This window comes from Eulemur rufifrons, chromosome 30 (genome assembly GCF_041146395.1).
Source record: "Eulemur rufifrons isolate Redbay chromosome 30, OSU_ERuf_1, whole genome shotgun sequence".
In the NCBI taxonomy this organism is placed as follows: domain Eukaryota; kingdom Metazoa; phylum Chordata; class Mammalia; order Primates; family Lemuridae; genus Eulemur; species Eulemur rufifrons.
Window position 1 is genome coordinate 12,064,618 of NC_091012.1, and position 16,788 is coordinate 12,081,405.

General features: G+C 44.8%; 1 protein-coding gene across 1 annotated transcript in view; it reads left to right on the forward strand.

Moving 5' to 3' along the window:
- Positions 1–1,475: 1,475 nt before the first annotated feature.
- Positions 1,476–16,788, forward strand: part of LOC138378444 (collagen alpha-1(IV) chain-like) — a 39,716-nt gene continuing 24,403 nt past the window's right edge. Inside the window, 11 exon segments of the mRNA XM_069463778.1 lie at positions 1,476–1,566; positions 3,347–3,418; positions 3,503–3,582; positions 4,258–4,410; positions 7,160–7,339; positions 7,662–7,853; positions 8,424–8,589; positions 14,576–14,668; positions 14,755–14,802; positions 14,805–14,858; positions 16,620–16,717. Coding sequence (XP_069319879.1) covers positions 1,476–1,566; positions 3,347–3,418; positions 3,503–3,582; positions 4,258–4,410; positions 7,160–7,339; positions 7,662–7,853; positions 8,424–8,589; positions 14,576–14,668; positions 14,755–14,802; positions 14,805–14,858; positions 16,620–16,717 — 1,227 coding nt within the window.

A 16,788-nucleotide genomic window follows, 5' to 3' on the forward strand; every position in this document is an offset into this window, starting at 1 on the left:
CCTGCCGGCTTTGTAAGAAGTACCCTCTTTAAGACTGCCCTTCCCCATCTGAAAGCAGGATAAAATGCTACCCTGCCCAGGTATAGTGTTCTGTGCCTACTTGGTAGTAGCATAAATTTTCTCCAACTCGATCACCATAACACCACTGTCTCAGACTGATCGTGATTACAATTTTACACTCCAAATCCTAGACTGAAATAAAATTTCCATTATTACTAAGGCTGTTTATTTAAAAGTTGCCATTCTGATTCTTGCTTTAAAATGCACCAATTTTTAGACATCCCTTGCTGTGGGGCAGCAGTGCTCAAGTGGGAGTGATTTCGAACACCCCTGAGCTTTGGTAGTGTCCGGAGGCATTTTTGGTTGTCACATTTTCAGCAGAGGTTGCTACTGGCACCCGGGGATATTGCAAAACATTCTACAAAGCAGAGGACACCCCCATGACAAGGGATTCTCCCATCAACTCAATAGGTCAGTGGTTCCAAGGCTGAGAAACACTGCCACAGGGCTTGTACAGCCAAGCATCCTTTTGTTTTTGTTCTTTCTTTGTTCTGGTCCTAACTAAAAAAAAAAAAATTAATGGATTATCAGGTAAATTTATCAATTTGTAATCTAAAAAAAAAAAAAAATGATTGCATTTTGAGTATCCAGATCACACAAACAGATCTGGGCTTGCAAACAATTTATTTTGGAGTTTTAAAACATGTTTGATTTTAAAATCATTGAGAAAGGCAAATAAGAACTTTAGGCCCAGAACACTATGTAGATAAATGGTGTGGTAACAATAAGTTTACAGTTAGTTTAGATATTAGCAGTTAATTTTCTGAGTATCCAAAATGATTACACATCAAAGGGCCCTACAAGGGGATCTCACACATTAAAGAAACTAAGAAGAAAACATGTACTTTAAAGGAAGTCAAATAAAAACTGTCATTTTCTAATGTTTTCCTCATGCATATACTTAAAAAAGCTGCAGCCTGTTTCCTTGGCTTTTTGTGACCCAGACACCCAATGTGTAAATGAGGGGCTTGACCTAGCCGGCCCCACAGCCCTTCTCACTGAAATTCTGGGGTTCCATAACAGTTCGCTGTTCTAAAATTAGGCCAGCGGGTTGTATAGGCATTGCCAGGTTCACTATATTCTTGACTTTCCCCATAAAACAAAATGTTTTATTCCTCTTGACTGGTTCTGTCTTTCCCCTTGATCTCTGCTAGACTCTTCTATCTTTAATACGTCCCAGGAAACAGATGTTTTAATGCAGTTTCATTTCAAAACCGGATGCTTTCATCTCTGATCAAATAAGAAATGACATGTTTGAGGAAGCACGTTTCCTGACTGGTTGACACCGTTGCAGAATGACTTTTAGAATTTTATAGTTCTGTGATTTGAAATGTCAGACGTGTCAGCGGGGGCAGTGTAAAGCCCTTGGAGTTATGTTCTGATGGTTACTCAAATATTCTGGTAAGCTGGGCGAAATGACTTCCAGGGAACAGCGCCGGAGCTGCTGGGCCAGACAGATGCACGCGGACGCCCTGTCAGGGGCGGAATCAGCCCTTGCGGTGGAGGGTATCTAGACAGGAGCTTAAGTAAATTTTCAGATGCACCCTCACGTCTGAAATTCTTTTTCTGTTGCAGCATGGTTTCCCCAGAGCCTCAGAGTGGCCGTGCACCCTGGCCTGGACTGCCTCTGTCCTCACCTGCCTTAGGTGACGCCAGACACGGTGATGAAGGGAGCAGCATCCTGAGCGCAGGGAGGCTTTATTCACCAGCGTGTTGCGTTTTATGCTTAAATGTGCAATGTGGCCAGCTCCAGCATTCCATTCATATTTTCAGAATAATTAATTAGTATTTTTAGCATGCCATTGTTTCCTTGAAAAACAGTAGGGGTTTTTTGTCCTCTCCTATTATAGTAATAAAAAAAACACTTACTAATTGACATTCGGCTTCCGGTTATTTTCCTCTTCTCACCATAGCTCTTTGTAAAGGAGACTGGAGGTGTGTTCCCATGGGGGCAGGTGGTCAGGGCTAAGCCTGGAGTCTGTCTTGGGCCCTGCTCAGCCTGCAGCAACCGGGCAGGGACTCTGCACCCACCTCCCCCGTTCCTCCCACCACTGCCCGGTACGGGGATGTCTTCTCCTCAGGGGCCAGTCCCCAGTGGGCTTCAAGATACCCCAGGAAATGAGAATAACTTCTGCACGCGGCAGGAATCCCGCCCTCCCCCACTCCCCAGTGCGACAGACCCCAGGCTTCAGCGGGTGTAACGAGAGTAGCCAAATGCACACAGTGTGAACAAACATGTCAGACGTACAGAGTCCATCCGACAATCTAGTATGTGTGATAGCCTGGTGCCTCAGCTGCTTTCTGATTGAAGAGGCCAGAGAGCCTTATTATAAAATTGATTTACAGCCAGACACCTCTCAATATTTTTGTCTAAATCCTTATGGCGTATTTCTATTAGTATTTTAAACTTCAATCAGTGATACTCTGTTTAATATCTTTTCTTATAGAAGGTATTAATCATAGTGAGGGTTGTATGGTCTTAAAAAGACACAAATGAGAAAATTAAAACAAACAAAAAAATAGCTCTGGGTGGAGCTCTTGCTGTCTTATGTGAAGGAAGCATCTTAAATTTCATGGAGAACATGATTGGTGGAGGAAAACCTTGATCGCAAAGAAAGGTTTACCACTAACCCGCACAGGTAACATTTTGTAGGGACAGTATTGGAAAAGATGGGGATAGATCCCCACGCATTGATCAGAAAGGATCGTGTGCACTTTAAAATAATTAAACGTCGTCTGTGCACAAGGGCAGCAGAGATGCTGGAGTAAAAGCTCTGGTGTTTCAATTATCGAACTCCACTTTCCCACCGGCTTCAAAGGAGACATCTTCCTTCACTCCCAGACAGTCATCTATTCGTGTCACTTTGTTCTATTTTCATCCAGGATGAAAAACTGACTGTCAGGGCCCAGTCTGGCCAGATCTTTTCTGGCACACGAGACAAGGAAAGACGTCTTCATTTCCTGGACATTCCAGACAACACCTTCCCCTGCTCCTAAAGGGCAATCTGGAGCAAAGAAGGTTTTTTATTTTCTCTTCTGAATTGTCCACATAAGGGCCTCAGCTCTCCACTTTCCTAGCCATAGAAGGTGGCCCTTCAATATTTGAGACAGAATCTATAAGATTTGAAAGTGACCACATCATTTTTTAAAATCTTAGAGTAAAGTTAGAATTCAGGATATTTTACTTGAAAATGTATGTTTTTGTAAAGCCGTGAGGAGAAACCCAATTTCATTCCCGACAATATTTTAAGGTCTTGTCTCTGCAATTTTCTTTCCTCCTTGTTAGCCCTAGAAGGACTGTTACCCAGTGGGTCCTGGCAGGATTCTCGGGTCTGTGACACTCCCAGGTTCGGAACACGTAAGTCTCAACCCAGCCCTGAACACGTAGCTGGAAGGATGGGGAGGATGTTTCATTTTTTCCTTTATATTTTTGAACCATTAGGTGTGAATGATGAATTTAAAGGATTCGAGACATTCAGTTCTTTTCGAGCCTGTGTGGAGAGCAAAGGAAAGTGGCAGGAGGTGAGAAAATATCCTCTAATGTGTGACGGCTCCTGGAGGGGTGTGGCTGTGGGATTGGCCACATGCTCTCTGGCAATGTTGCCCAATGCTGATTTTCTCCTTTGCAAGTATTTCATACTCTTTTTAGGCACCTGTAATTTCTTACAGTCTTATTTAACTCCCTGGTTATCAAATGCATGTGTATCAATGCCTGTTTCTTTTCAGGTATGACGGCAGCCTGTGAATGAGTCCTCCTGCAGGAAGTATAATGTTTTGATATTATATTCTGGAGATAAGTGTGATAGACTATCCCCCTCTACGGAATGTAGATGAGTGAGTTTTTGAAGCGTTAGAGGCATTTGTGTTTTAAGTGCTCAGGGCAGGTGATAAGTGAGACTGAGAAGCAGGTATTGATACAGGATATTTCTCTGCATCCATCAGGATTTAGTAACCAACTTAGACATATTAAAAAACTTACATGTTGCACCCCCTAAATCTCTTGAAACAAAAAAAGCACATTTCAGTAAACACCATCAAAACAAACATAATGAGAGAAAAATTTTTAAAAACTTTATTACTTGTGCAAGTATGCAAGGAAAGGTAACATTAAAAAGAGAAAAGAAAATATATATTTTCCTGAGTTTCACCATACAAAACTGAGAAGAGAGCTGTCCCATTTCCCTTTTGCATTGGTAGATGTGCCAGGCTTCGTGCTGGTCTGCAGAGGCGGAGAGGTGGGTGGTTGCAGAGAATTCCCAGACGCTGGGCAGGGCTGGGATCCAAGGGCAGTGCTTCCCCCAGCAGCCGCTCCCTCCTCTCCGCACCCTGGATGCTGCCTCTGAAGTCCAGGTCGGGGGAAGGAGCGAGGCAGGAAGAGATGTGCTGCTGGGCCTGAGCAGCCTCTCACAGGGGCGGTCGGCTCTGACACACAAGGCATTCACTTACTCCTCATGTGTTCCGGTTTTATCCTTTGAGTATCTGTTAGCGTCCTGGGGCTGTCTTAACAACCTACCGCAAACTAGATGGCTAAAGCAACAGTCGTCTATTCCCTCAGGGTTCCGGAGGCTGAGCAAGTGTCAGCAGGGCCACATTCTCCCCCCCCCCGCCCCCCCCACTGAGACTATGGGCAGAGCCCTTCCCTGCTCCGGTCGTGCCAGCCATCCTGGGTGTGCCTTGACTTGTAGATGCATCTCTCCAATCTCTGCCTCCGTTGTCACCTGGGATGTGGGTCATAGTCCCAAAAGACAATCTCTTTTTTGGCTGGGGGCTGAAAGAGCTGTCCGTGAGCCCACAGAGCCCACTGGAGAGTAGATTGAAACTAAAAAGGTGAAACACTTTGTGTTTTCATGCGACGCAGATAGCATTTCTGTGGCATCTCCTTTTGAAAACCAAGTGTTTGGTTTTGGGAAAGAATGGCGGATCACACACACAAGGCTGACCCCAAGTGAGATAATGAAGCCCCAGTCAGTCCGAGCCGGTTTCGGTTTCGAGGCTCATGGTCACTGGGAGGATTAGTGGAAACTGACCCTCCCTGACTCCCCCCAGCAGCACCACCACTTAGAAGCAGACGGCACCGGTGCAATCTTCTCTGGTTAATGCAGCCAATGCTAAATTTTCAAGGCAGTATTTGATTCCTCAGCATTTATCTTAAGGGATATGGATCAAAATACCTTTGAACCATTTAGAATCAAGAAGTTCTGTGGCAAAGAAACCATATGAAATGTCCTAGGGTCACCAATGTCACTGTTTTAAAAAATCTAGATTTCTCCCTTAAATAGAAGGATGGCTGATAAGGTCACCATTGTTAAAATAAAGGATTATATTTTCTCACCTTAAAATTGTAGTATTGGAAAGCTTTATGTGTTTAGGCTGTGAGTAATCACCATAAAATAATGTATGCTTTCAGGTTGAGAAAAACATACATTGGTTATAATTTCTTACATTGGTATTTATTTTTTATTGATGAATATTGCCAGTTCAACATACACTCCTTCTAGCATCTTCTTGGTTGCAAACATCAAGGATAGAAAGATAGGAAACCTTGGTCCTGCCCTCGAAGCCCTGAAATACAAGTAGAGAGACAGATCTGCAAACAAATTGTAATGGAGCAAAGAAATTTCTAGAATGAGGACTATATACTACAAGGCAGCCTGTGCACACAGGAAGGGCTTCATATTGGAGTCTAATGTTAGCTGGGATTTAAGGATGCTTAGAAGCTAATATTAACTCAAGAGAAGCAGTCGGAAACTACCACAACTCCTTTCAATTAAAGAACTAATTCTATGTAACTCTCTGCTAAAATTTCTGGCAGGTGGCTGGTAGAAATGATTTGTTGCCATTTTTGGAATCAGAGCAAATAGACGATGTCTTCCACCTTTCCTGCTAGATCCAAGTGCAGTGTCCTGGGTCACAGGGATATTCTAGCACAGGCAGCTCAGACCAGCTGGGGCTGTTCAGTAGAATCTTCTGTCATGATGTTCAAACTGGCAGCCACTGGCCAGTGATGGCTATTAATCCCTTGAAATGTGGTTAGTGTGACTGAAGAACTGGATTTTTATGTCATTTCATTTAAATTCCTAAATAATATTGAATAATGCAGAGGGTCGCTTTGACTCTCTCCATATGTTCAGAGGCTGAGTGGCGTTGGATGTGTTTCCAGGAGGCAGTGCGTCACCGTTAGCTTAGGAAGGGCACCTGCTCCCCTCCTCCTCCTGCATTGTTTCAGCTCTTAGGAAGCAATGTGGGCAGGAAAATAAGGCAGCCCCATACAGGTTAGTCCCAAATCTGCCATTTGTCTGACTTAGAGCAGGACACAGAACTTCTTCAAGCGCAGCCTCCACACTTGCGCAGGGGGCGGGTTTTACCAGATGTGCCTAATTCTCATGAGCACCCAGCAGGTGTGGCCGTAAAGTAGAGGCTTTGCAGGCAGAAATGCGTGCATCTGGGTCCCAGCCCCAGCACTTCCCGGCTGTGTGGTGTTGGATCTATCACCCAAGAAGTATCTGCTTCTTCTTCTGCTAAGTCCTGGGTTTAGTGTTTTCCCTGCAGAGTTGCAATAAGGATCAGAGGTGACATATTACAACAGTAGGTGAGTCATCAATGGCAGCCATTTTTTAAATCTAAAGATTGTACACATTTTGGGTTGTCCTTGGTTGTCCAGCTCCTTCCTTTGAGAAGTCTGTATTATGTGCACACACCTGTGTGATTCACATAGATCTAGGAACCTTTGGAAGGAGTTGTGAAAAGGAGTTCAAATTAAATGAATTGTGCGAGAGTTCAGATTCCTCCAGGTCAGCAGGGAGTCGGAAGATGCCTTTCTCAGGCCTTAGGGAACAGGCCATTGAAACAGTTACTGAAGCCCTTTCTGTTTCCACGTGAATGCCGGCTCCCAGGATGCTGGAGGGGAAACCGTTGGTGGGTGCGGGCATTACTTACAGATTTAACTTTCCAGGAACTGAGAATGTTCTAGTGTGTGTCTCTTGGGAAAATCCCTTCAACTCTTCTGACTCTCAAAATAACTAATTATAGAGTTGGCCCAGTGCTCACTTCCAGATGCTGCTTTTCTCTCTGGTGCCCTGAAAGTTCTTATCTCTTCCAGAGTTGGGGTGTGAGCGTAAAAGGAAAGCTGCTCCATGTCAGTGGTGACCGGACTTGGAGAGCAGTGGTTGTCCCCACCCTCACTGCTGCTCCACAGCCACCTGCGCTCAGAAGTCACTTCTGCAGTTTCTGGGCCCAGCAAGCCACACATGGGCACCTCCTGCCTGGGGCTGAAATGACAGTGGGTGTGTGACAGGAGCAGGGTAAAGGAAGCTGCCTGAGGACCATTCTAAGACCTGAGTGCCCAAGGCCACACCATCACCCCCTGCTCCTTCCCAGGCTGTTTGGAATGTCTCATAAAATGAGTGTTTTTCAGAAAAACACAAGAAGTTCGGCTGATTAGGACTTTGCCGTGGAATTATTGGTTTCTTCTAGAAAATGGATAATGAGATCTGATTATGTGACCATTCTTGAGGAGGGTGGCTCCTTGAGTCTGTTGGTGGCTGTGCTACTGCCACGATAGTGTGTCCAGTGTGTGGTTTCACGAGGCTGTGTTCCCACAGGGCCCGCAAGGCGCACCAGGGCTGATGGGCCAGCCTGGAGCCAAGGGAGAAGCTGGCGAGATGTATTTCGACCTGTGGCTCAAAGGTGACAAAGGAGACCCCGGTTTTCCAGGCCAGCCCAGCATTCCAGGGAGAGCAGGGTCTCCTGGGAGAGATGGCCATCCGGGTCTTCCCAGCCCCAAAGGCTCCCTGGTATGTTTATTTCCAGACTTGAACATTTACAAATGTGCATCTGCAAAGAGTAAAGGAATAAATAATTTGAATCACATCTATATATTTTCATTTGGATGGTGATTGACACAAATAAACTTGTTTCATGGTTCATGGAAGGACTCAGGTCTGTAAACCTGGGTGTTGGCGGTGTAGACTTCAACAATTGGGTGATAATGGCTCAGTCTCTTCAGCTGTGTTTGAGGAACTGAACAGACAAGTGTTCATATCTCTTCACCTTGCATAATGGTGAAATCTAAAGTTAACGGTGATCAGGTTATTGTTTGAAAGAGGATTCCAGATAGAAACCTCTTATTATCTGGAGTATCTCCCTAAGTAGGGAGTGGGAGGGAGAGCGATTGCTCAGCTGAGGGAAAAGAATGCTGGTTTCACTTATTAACTAGAGTGGCCCCCTGGGGGGCTGCTGTGGTGAATGAATAGTGGAAGCCGGTTAAACTCTGGCACTCATTGACTACAATGGCCGAGGAATGAGACATGGGCAGGGATGCCGGTGCCTCTACTGATAACGGTTTTCCCCTCTTTTCACATGAGGGCTCCATAGCATTGAAAGGAGAACGTGGCCCCCCTGGAGGAGTGGGATTCCCCAGTAATCATGACACCGGCCCCCCTGGGCATCCAGAATTTGGTCCTATCGGCCCCATTGGTGACAAAGGACAAGTGGGCCTTCCTGGGGGCCCTGGGTCTCCAGGCCTGCCAGGTGAGGCCTGGGAACCTTGAGGTGCAGCCACCAGGTGCATGAGAATCCGGGGCTCAGAGAGGCAGGGGACCTACCACTTGGGGAACCTGCATCCTTAAGGCCACATGTGGCCTTCTAGGTCCTTAAATGCAGCCTTTTGACTGAATCCAAATTTTACAGAACGAATCCTCTTATTAAAAGGGGTGCAGCAGAGAAGAATGAAGCTTTTCTTGCCTCCTTTGGTGCTTAAAAAAGAATAATCTTGAAATCAAAATTGAAATCAACCTTTATGTAGGAGTAATATCAAACCGAGGTCACTTTTTTCCTCTTTATCTCTTTTGTGTTTTTTCTTGATGAGCCGCCCATTTTGGCCTCTATATGTCCCAAGCAATGTGACCTCCACGTCTCCACTGACACATAGGTGCCTGTTGAGTAACTTTACAACAGATGCTGTCTCATGATGGCTGTTTAATTCCATGCTGGTTTCAGCCTTCTGCTGACCATTTTTCAAGTGGTTCATGTGCCGAGCGCTATGCTGAATGCTGACAAGAGATAGTCTCTGCCCTTGCACGGCCTGTCCACATGTTTTGCTGGCACCCTGGAGCAGGGAATCCCCCAAGTCATTCTCTACTGTATTATCAGGGCTGGAGGGAAAAAGGCTGTGGCCCTGGGCCTTGCACACAGTAAGTGCTCAATAGTGACCTGGTACACTCTTACGGTTCCCTAGAAGACCCTGGAGTGGGAATGGCTGGTGTGTAGAGGAGGGAAAAAGGTGCATTACTAGAACATTTTTGAAAGTTGTAAAAGGGAATGAAAGGACTTAGGGTGATTAAAAATGTGTGACAAGTAAACTCTGAAAGACGTAGTAACTAAGTAGCTGGGTAATCAAAGCGTCCAACAGGAATGATGTTGCAACAATTATACTGCACCCTTCTTGCTCACACGTTTGACAGTTCTGTAGATCACCATATAGCTAGCCCAGCTATAATCGATTCCTGTCCCCATGTGGGACTATTATTTCATGATTAAGACAAAGTGTAAAGCTCATAAACATTCCAACATGGGAAATATTATCCAGTCTTGATGGGAGTCCAAGAGTCGCATTCTGATGTGTCTGTTATCATCATTCCGAGTTTTGTTTAACCACTGAGTGCTCAGCGCTGTTATGACTCCACTGGCAATTGTTCTTTGTCTAGCAAGGGTCCCAGACATGTCTCTTTTATGACTCCTGTAGCAGGAGGGTGACACTGGGCAAAGGCACCTCTGATCACTTTCCCTCCTCGTTCCACAGTCAACAAATCAAGTGTTCATTGTGCTGTGGCGCCTGCAAATTTGCAGAGCTGTAAGAAGGAATTAGACTTTCTTTTTGGCCAGAAACTACCATCAGAAAGACCAAATGTGCACTTCCAGATATCCCCTAGCGAGATGAGGGATGAAGGGTCCTGAAGGAGGATTGTTGATGGTGGGGTCGATCCTCTGCCCACGGTCTGTGGGGTTCCTTGGCCATCCAGGCCCAGTCAGCTTCGAGATTAGAAAACTAGCCTTCTTTGAGAACAGAACGATCCCAAACCCAGCAGAAGGCGAGAAATTACTAAGATCAAATCAGAACTAAATGAAAAGGACAACAAAGAAACTATAAGGGAAATTAATAAAACAAAAAGTTGGTTCTTTGAAAAGATAAACAAAATAGACACACCTCTGGCTAGACTAACCAAGAGCACAAAAGTAAAATCTCTAATAACCTCCATTAGGAACATGAAAGGAGAAATCACAACCGATGCTACAGAGATACAAGATATCATCTATGAATTCTACAAAAATCTTTATGCACACAAACTGGAGAACGTGGAGGAAATGGACAAATTTTTAGAAACACATAGTCTTCCCAGGCTCAACCAGGAAGAAATAGAGTACCTGAACAGACCAATATCAAGAACTGAAATCGAAACAGCAATAAAAAACCTTCCCAAAAAGAAAAGCCCTCGTCCAGATGGGTTCACACCTGAATTTTACCATACATACAAAGAAGAACTGGTGCCCATCCTACATAAACTATTCTCCAATATTGAGAAGGATGGAGTTCTCCCCAACACGTTCTACCAAGCCAATATAACATTAATACCAAAACCTGGAAAGGACACAACAAAAATAGAGAACTACAGACCAATTTCCCTCATGAATATAGATGCAAAAATTTTCAATAAAATACTAGCAAATCGAATCCAAGTACTTATCAAAAAAGTAATCCACCACGACCAAGTGGGCTTCATCCCCGAGATGCAGGGGTGGTTCAACATACGTAAATCTATAAATGTAATTCACCACATAAATAGAAGCAAAAACAAAAACCATATGATACTCTCATTAGATGCAGAAAAAGCATTTGACAAAATTCAACACCCTTTTATGATAAAAACGCTTAACAAAATAGGCATTGATGGAACCTACCTAAAAATGATACAAGCCATATATGACAAACCCACAGCCAACATCATACTGAATGGGGAAAAACTGAAAGCACTCCCACTTAGAACTGGAACGAGACAGGGCTGCCCATTGTCTCCATTACTTTTCAACATAGTATTGGAAGTCCTTGCGAGAGCTATCAGGCAAGAGAGCAGAATCAAGGGAGTCCAAATAGGGAAGGAAGAGATCAAACTCTCACTTTTTGCTGATGATATGATGTTATATCTGGAAAACCCCCAGGATTCAACCAAGAGACTCCTGGAATTGATTAACGAATACAGCAAAGTCTCAGGCTACAAAATTAATATACACAAATCAGAAGCATTTATATATGCCAATAACAGTCAATCGGAAAACCAAATTAAAGACTCAATACCCTTCAAAATAGCAACAAAGAAAATAAAATATCTAGGTATATATCTAACTAAAGAGGTAAAGGACCTCTATAAGGAAAACTATGAAACACTGAGAAAAGAGATAGCAGAACTTGCAAATAGATGGAAAAATATACCATGCTCGTGGATCGGAAGAATCAACATTGTTAAAATGTCTATACTACCCAAGGTGATCTACAGATTCAATGCAATTCCTATTAAATTACCAACATCATTCTTTACAGACATAGAGAAAATAATTATACACTTTGTATGGAATCAAAGAAGACCCCGTATAGCAAAAGCAATTTTAAGCAACAAAAACAAAATGGGAGGTATTAATTTGCCAGACCTCAAACAATACTACAAGGCCGTGGTTCTTAAAACAGCCTGGTATTGGCACAAGTGCATGGACACAGACCAGTGGAACACAACAGAAAATCCAAATATAGAACCATCCTCATATAGTCACCTAATTTTTGACAAAGCGGGAAAGAATATACCCTGGGGACAAGAATCCCTATTCAACAAATGGTGCTGGGAGAATTGGTTAGCCACTTGTAGAAGACTGAAATAGGACCCACAGCTTTCACCTCTCCCAAAAATCAAATCACGGTGGATAACAGACTTAAACCTTAGGCGTGAAACAATCAGAATTCTAGAAGAAAATGTAGGAAAGACTCTTACAGACATTGGCCTAGGCAAAGAATTTATGAAGAAGACCCCCAAGGCAATCAAAGCAGCAACAAAAATAAATGAATGGGACATGATTAAATTAAAAAGCTTCTGCACAGCCAAAGAAACAGTCCAGAGAATAAACAGACCACCTACAGAATGGGAAAAAATTTTTGCATACTACACATCAGATAAAGGACTGATAACAAGAATCTATTTAGAACTCAGGAAAATCAGCAAGAAAAAATCAAACAACCCTATCAAAAAGTGGGCAAAGGACATGAATAGAAATTTTTCAAAAGAAGATATAAAAATGGCTAACAAACATATGAAAAAGTGTTCAACATCTCTAATCATCAGGGAAATGCAAATCAAAACCACAATGAGATATCACTTAACCCCAGTGAGAATGGCCTTTATCAAAAAAACCCAAAACAACACATGTTGGCGTGGGTGTGGAGAGACAGGAACACTAATACACTGCTGGTGGGACTGCAAACTAGTGCAACCTCTGTGGAAAGCATTATGGAGGTATCTTAAACAGATTCAAGTAGACCTGCCATTTGACCCAGCAATCCCATTACTGGGCATATACCCAAAGGAAAAAAGGTCATTCTGTAACAAAGGCACGTGTACCCAAATGTTTATAGCAGCACAATTCACAATAGCAAAGATGTGGAAACAACCCAAATGCCCATCAATACATGATTGGATTAGTAAACTGTGATATATGTATACCATGGAATATTACTCAGCTATAAGGAATGATGAAGATACGACATCTCTATGGTTCTCCTGGAGAGAGTTGGAACCCATTATATTAAGTGAAGTATCCCAAGAATGGAAAAACAAGCATCACATGTACTCACCAGAAAATTGGTTTCCCTGATCATCACCTAAATACAGATCTGGGAACGACACCAATTGGACATCAGACTGAGGTGGGGGGTGGGGGAGGGGATGGGGGTATGCCTACACAATGAGTGCATTGCGCACTGTTTGGGGAGTGGTAACACTTGAAGGTGCTGACTCGGGAAAGGGGGGGTGGGGAAAAATATGAAACTATTGATTTTTTAAAAAAAAAAAAAAAAAAAAGAAGCTTTATAAACCTGAGGCCATCCATTTTTTCCTTAGATTTCTGTTCCACAGAGCTGGTATGCAAAATCCAGCTAGTATGCAAAAAATTGGCGGTAACTATGTACACTAAGCTACTGAGACTTTACGTTTTATGATAAAATTAATGTTCTTTAATCATTATTAAAACAAAAAATAAAAATGGGCCAGGTGCAGTGGCTCACGCCTTTAATCCTAGCACCCTGGGAGGCTGAGGTGGGAGAACAGCTTGAGCTCAGGCGGTCTAGACCAGCCTGAGCAAGAGCAAGACCGGTTTCTGCTAAAAATAGAAAAAAAATAACCAGATGTGGTGGTGCACGCCTGTAGTCCCAGCTACTCGGGAGACTGAGGCAGGGGGATCACTTGAGCCCGGGAATTTGAGGTTGCTGTGAGTGATGATGACACCACTGCACTCTAGCCAGGGTGACACAGCAAGACTCTGTCTCAAAAATAAATAAATAAATACAAATAAATAAAAACGAACATTTATTCTCAGGAACAATCATCTTTAAATGGTATTACAATTTTAATTGTATCTGTAAATAAATCACATTATTATTTAAAAAAAAAAAAAAAAGAAAAGAAAACTAGCCTTCTTTGATCTGCCAGAGCTGTGTTTAACTTTGGTGATCGTAAAAGCCTGGTTCCCAGGGAGGTAGCCAATAGCAGATATTTCCTAGGGTCAGTCAGTTGGCGTTTCCCACAGTCTATAGATAAAGAATGTGCTGGCTGTTCTGGGGCCACCCCAGATATCTGGAATTCTTACAAGATTTGTGAAGATTCAGTGCACACGTCCTTGGAGGTGACCCCCTCTGTCCTCTCTTGATAGCTAGATCCTGACACCCAGTGGATCTCCAAGACATGAACGGCCAGGCAGCCGGGCGGCCCTTCCTGGCTGGGAAGCGGAAGGGGTGGTTTTCCTGTGCTGCTCAGGGGAGCACAGAGCTGCCCCGCTGCACCGTTATGCGTAGTGGGTGACACGTGATCATCCCTTTATCATGTTTGGATGATTTAGCGCCAAACGAACACAATTTAGGTCAGCCTCAGAGCAACCTGGAATTTGTGTGACAAGTTGAAAGAAAACAGTAAAACCATTTTGGTTTTCTGAGACAGGCTCATTAAGAAATTACCCAAGGCCATCCACTTTATATTGTAGATTTTTCAGCTTTTTGTGACTCTAATTTTGGACTCTTAAAGAATTCTTGAAGCAAATATCTTGATCATTTTGGACATACATTTTGGGAAGAAGGGTAGCTCTCTGGAAGATTCTAGAAACGTAGAGGGAAGAAATGGAAAATGTGGACAGCGACTGCTCTCTCTGGGTGCACACGGTGCCGTGTACCAGCTGACACACCGAATGTCTTTGTCTTTGTCCCCAGGTCCAAAGGGCGAAGCACGGAGAGTCGTTTCCCTTCCAGGCCCCCCTGGAGGAGAAGGACTTCTGGGATTCCCATGTTTCCAAGGGCCTCAAGGTACCGTTAGAATTCCAGCCCACCTGGGTACCCTGGGAGCTCCCTCACGTTCTTCTCACGCTGACCATTGGTCTTTCTCACAATAGGTGACCGAGGCTTTCCTGGAACACCGGGAAGGCCAGGGCTCCCGGGAGAGAAGGCACTACAGGCCAGCCAGGGATTGGATTTCCAGGGCCCCCCAGTCCCAAAGGTAAACCTGCCTCACGACCCCTTTGGTCCTCCCATGGATCCAGTGAGAAAAGAGGAGGTAGCAGACATAAAACACCACACACGTCAGTGACCCAGGTGTTAACTGGGGCTTTCAAAAATGTCCATGCAGTTTTGAGGACAGGGATTTCAATCACTTTATGTGACGGATGCCTCGCGGCGGAGGAGTTTGTTTCTAGAGAAGATGGGACTTTAGGATTGTGCACGCTGCCTGGATACCGCCGTAAGCGGCATTTGTTTAAAACCCATCCTTGAGGGATTTCCCCTTATCAGAGAAGAAAACATGCGTGCACTTGGGTGGGCTTGGGAGTCAGAGACAGGGCTTTGCTCCTAGGAGAAAGAACCCTATAGAAAGGGGTGTCCCCACAGGTCACTGGAATTTTAGGACCATCACTTCCTTCTGAAAACTTTAAGGAAGTAATGAGGGCAATTTCACCTTTTATCTTTTTCTTCTTTTTTCACATTTCTTAGGTCTACTTGTTTATCAGGTAGACTCTGATTAATAGACTTGTCATTACAGACCTTGGGTCCATGGCTGAGAAGAAAGTGCTGTGAGCATCAAAAGGGGTGTGTTGTGTAAGGAAGTTTGTCTTCATACGACACGCCCTGTGACCAAAACTTCCCCAGCCTCCCAGGCTTTGTGTCTAGAGGCTCCACGTCACTGTTTCGCGTGGACTGTTGTGCTTCGGGAACCGTAGACAGCAGCACTTTTCTCCAAGAGCTGTGTGATGCATACACATGAGGCTACTTCTGCCAGGCTCAGAGGGCAGCAGACCCTCTGTGTTCAAGAGGGACAGATGCTGAGGCCTTCTCCGTGCCCGTGGACTCACCATGTCCCACGGGAGTGCCCTGTCACCGTCACCACGGAAGGCCTCCCTCACAGAGGCCTGTGGCCCCTACACCTGCATGGAGGTGCAGGTGTGGTGGTTAGATGCACTCACTCCCGGACCCCGTCTGTGTAGCAGCCGCACCATGCGTGCGATTCAGGCCTATGCCTCTGCAAGCTTACACGTCACCACTGAGCATCACATGTAAAGGGTCTAAACCTGTGGTTGCCAACGTCACTGCCCATCAGCACCTAAAAAGCCCATCAGAGCCAGGCCCAGTGGCTCACACCTGTGGTCCCAGCTACTTGGGAGGCCCAGGTGGGAGGATTTATTGAGCCCAGGAGTTTGAGACCTGGGGCAACAAAAGGTAGTGAGACTCATTTCTAAAAACAAACAAAAGCCCATCTGAGCCTCTGGGGGCGCGGCCCAGACAGTTATTAGATGTCTGGTGGCTCCAGGGTGGGTGCAGCCTAGTTTGGGAGCCGGTGGTCTGAAGTGCTCCTCAAACTTGAACGTGTCCACAGATCACGCGGGATCTTGTTAAAAAGTGGGTCTGACTTAGCAGATCTGCGGGGTCTGCATTTCTCACGAGGTCATGGTCATGCTCTGGCCCCTCCGAAGTGCCCTTCTCAGTCTGCAAATGCCAAGGGAGTTGTTTGTTCCTACTGGGGAAGTAGGGCAGGAAAGAACAGTTGAGGAGATAGAACAAAGGAGAGGAGGAGAATCAGCATGAGAGAGAAAGAGCAGAGTGCAGGTGCCAGAAGGGTGCGCTCATCTGGCCTCTCGGGGTCACCCCAAAAGGGCTTGTCTGGTGACCATCTCGAATCAGGTCAGAGACATTTGGGCAAGTGCAGGAGAATAAAGAAAGTGGGGAATGGCATTATAACTGGGCCAATTATGTTGACTCTTCTGCACAGGTATCGATGGCCTACCTGGAGAAGTGGGAGCCCCTGGGAGTCCAGGTCGCCCAGGATTTAATGGCTTACCAGGCAGCCCGGGTTTGCAGGGCCAAAAGGTGGGTGTGATGTTCCCTAGATTGCTCTCTCCCCCTGAGCTTTTTATTAATGGGACACAGAAAATGTAGGT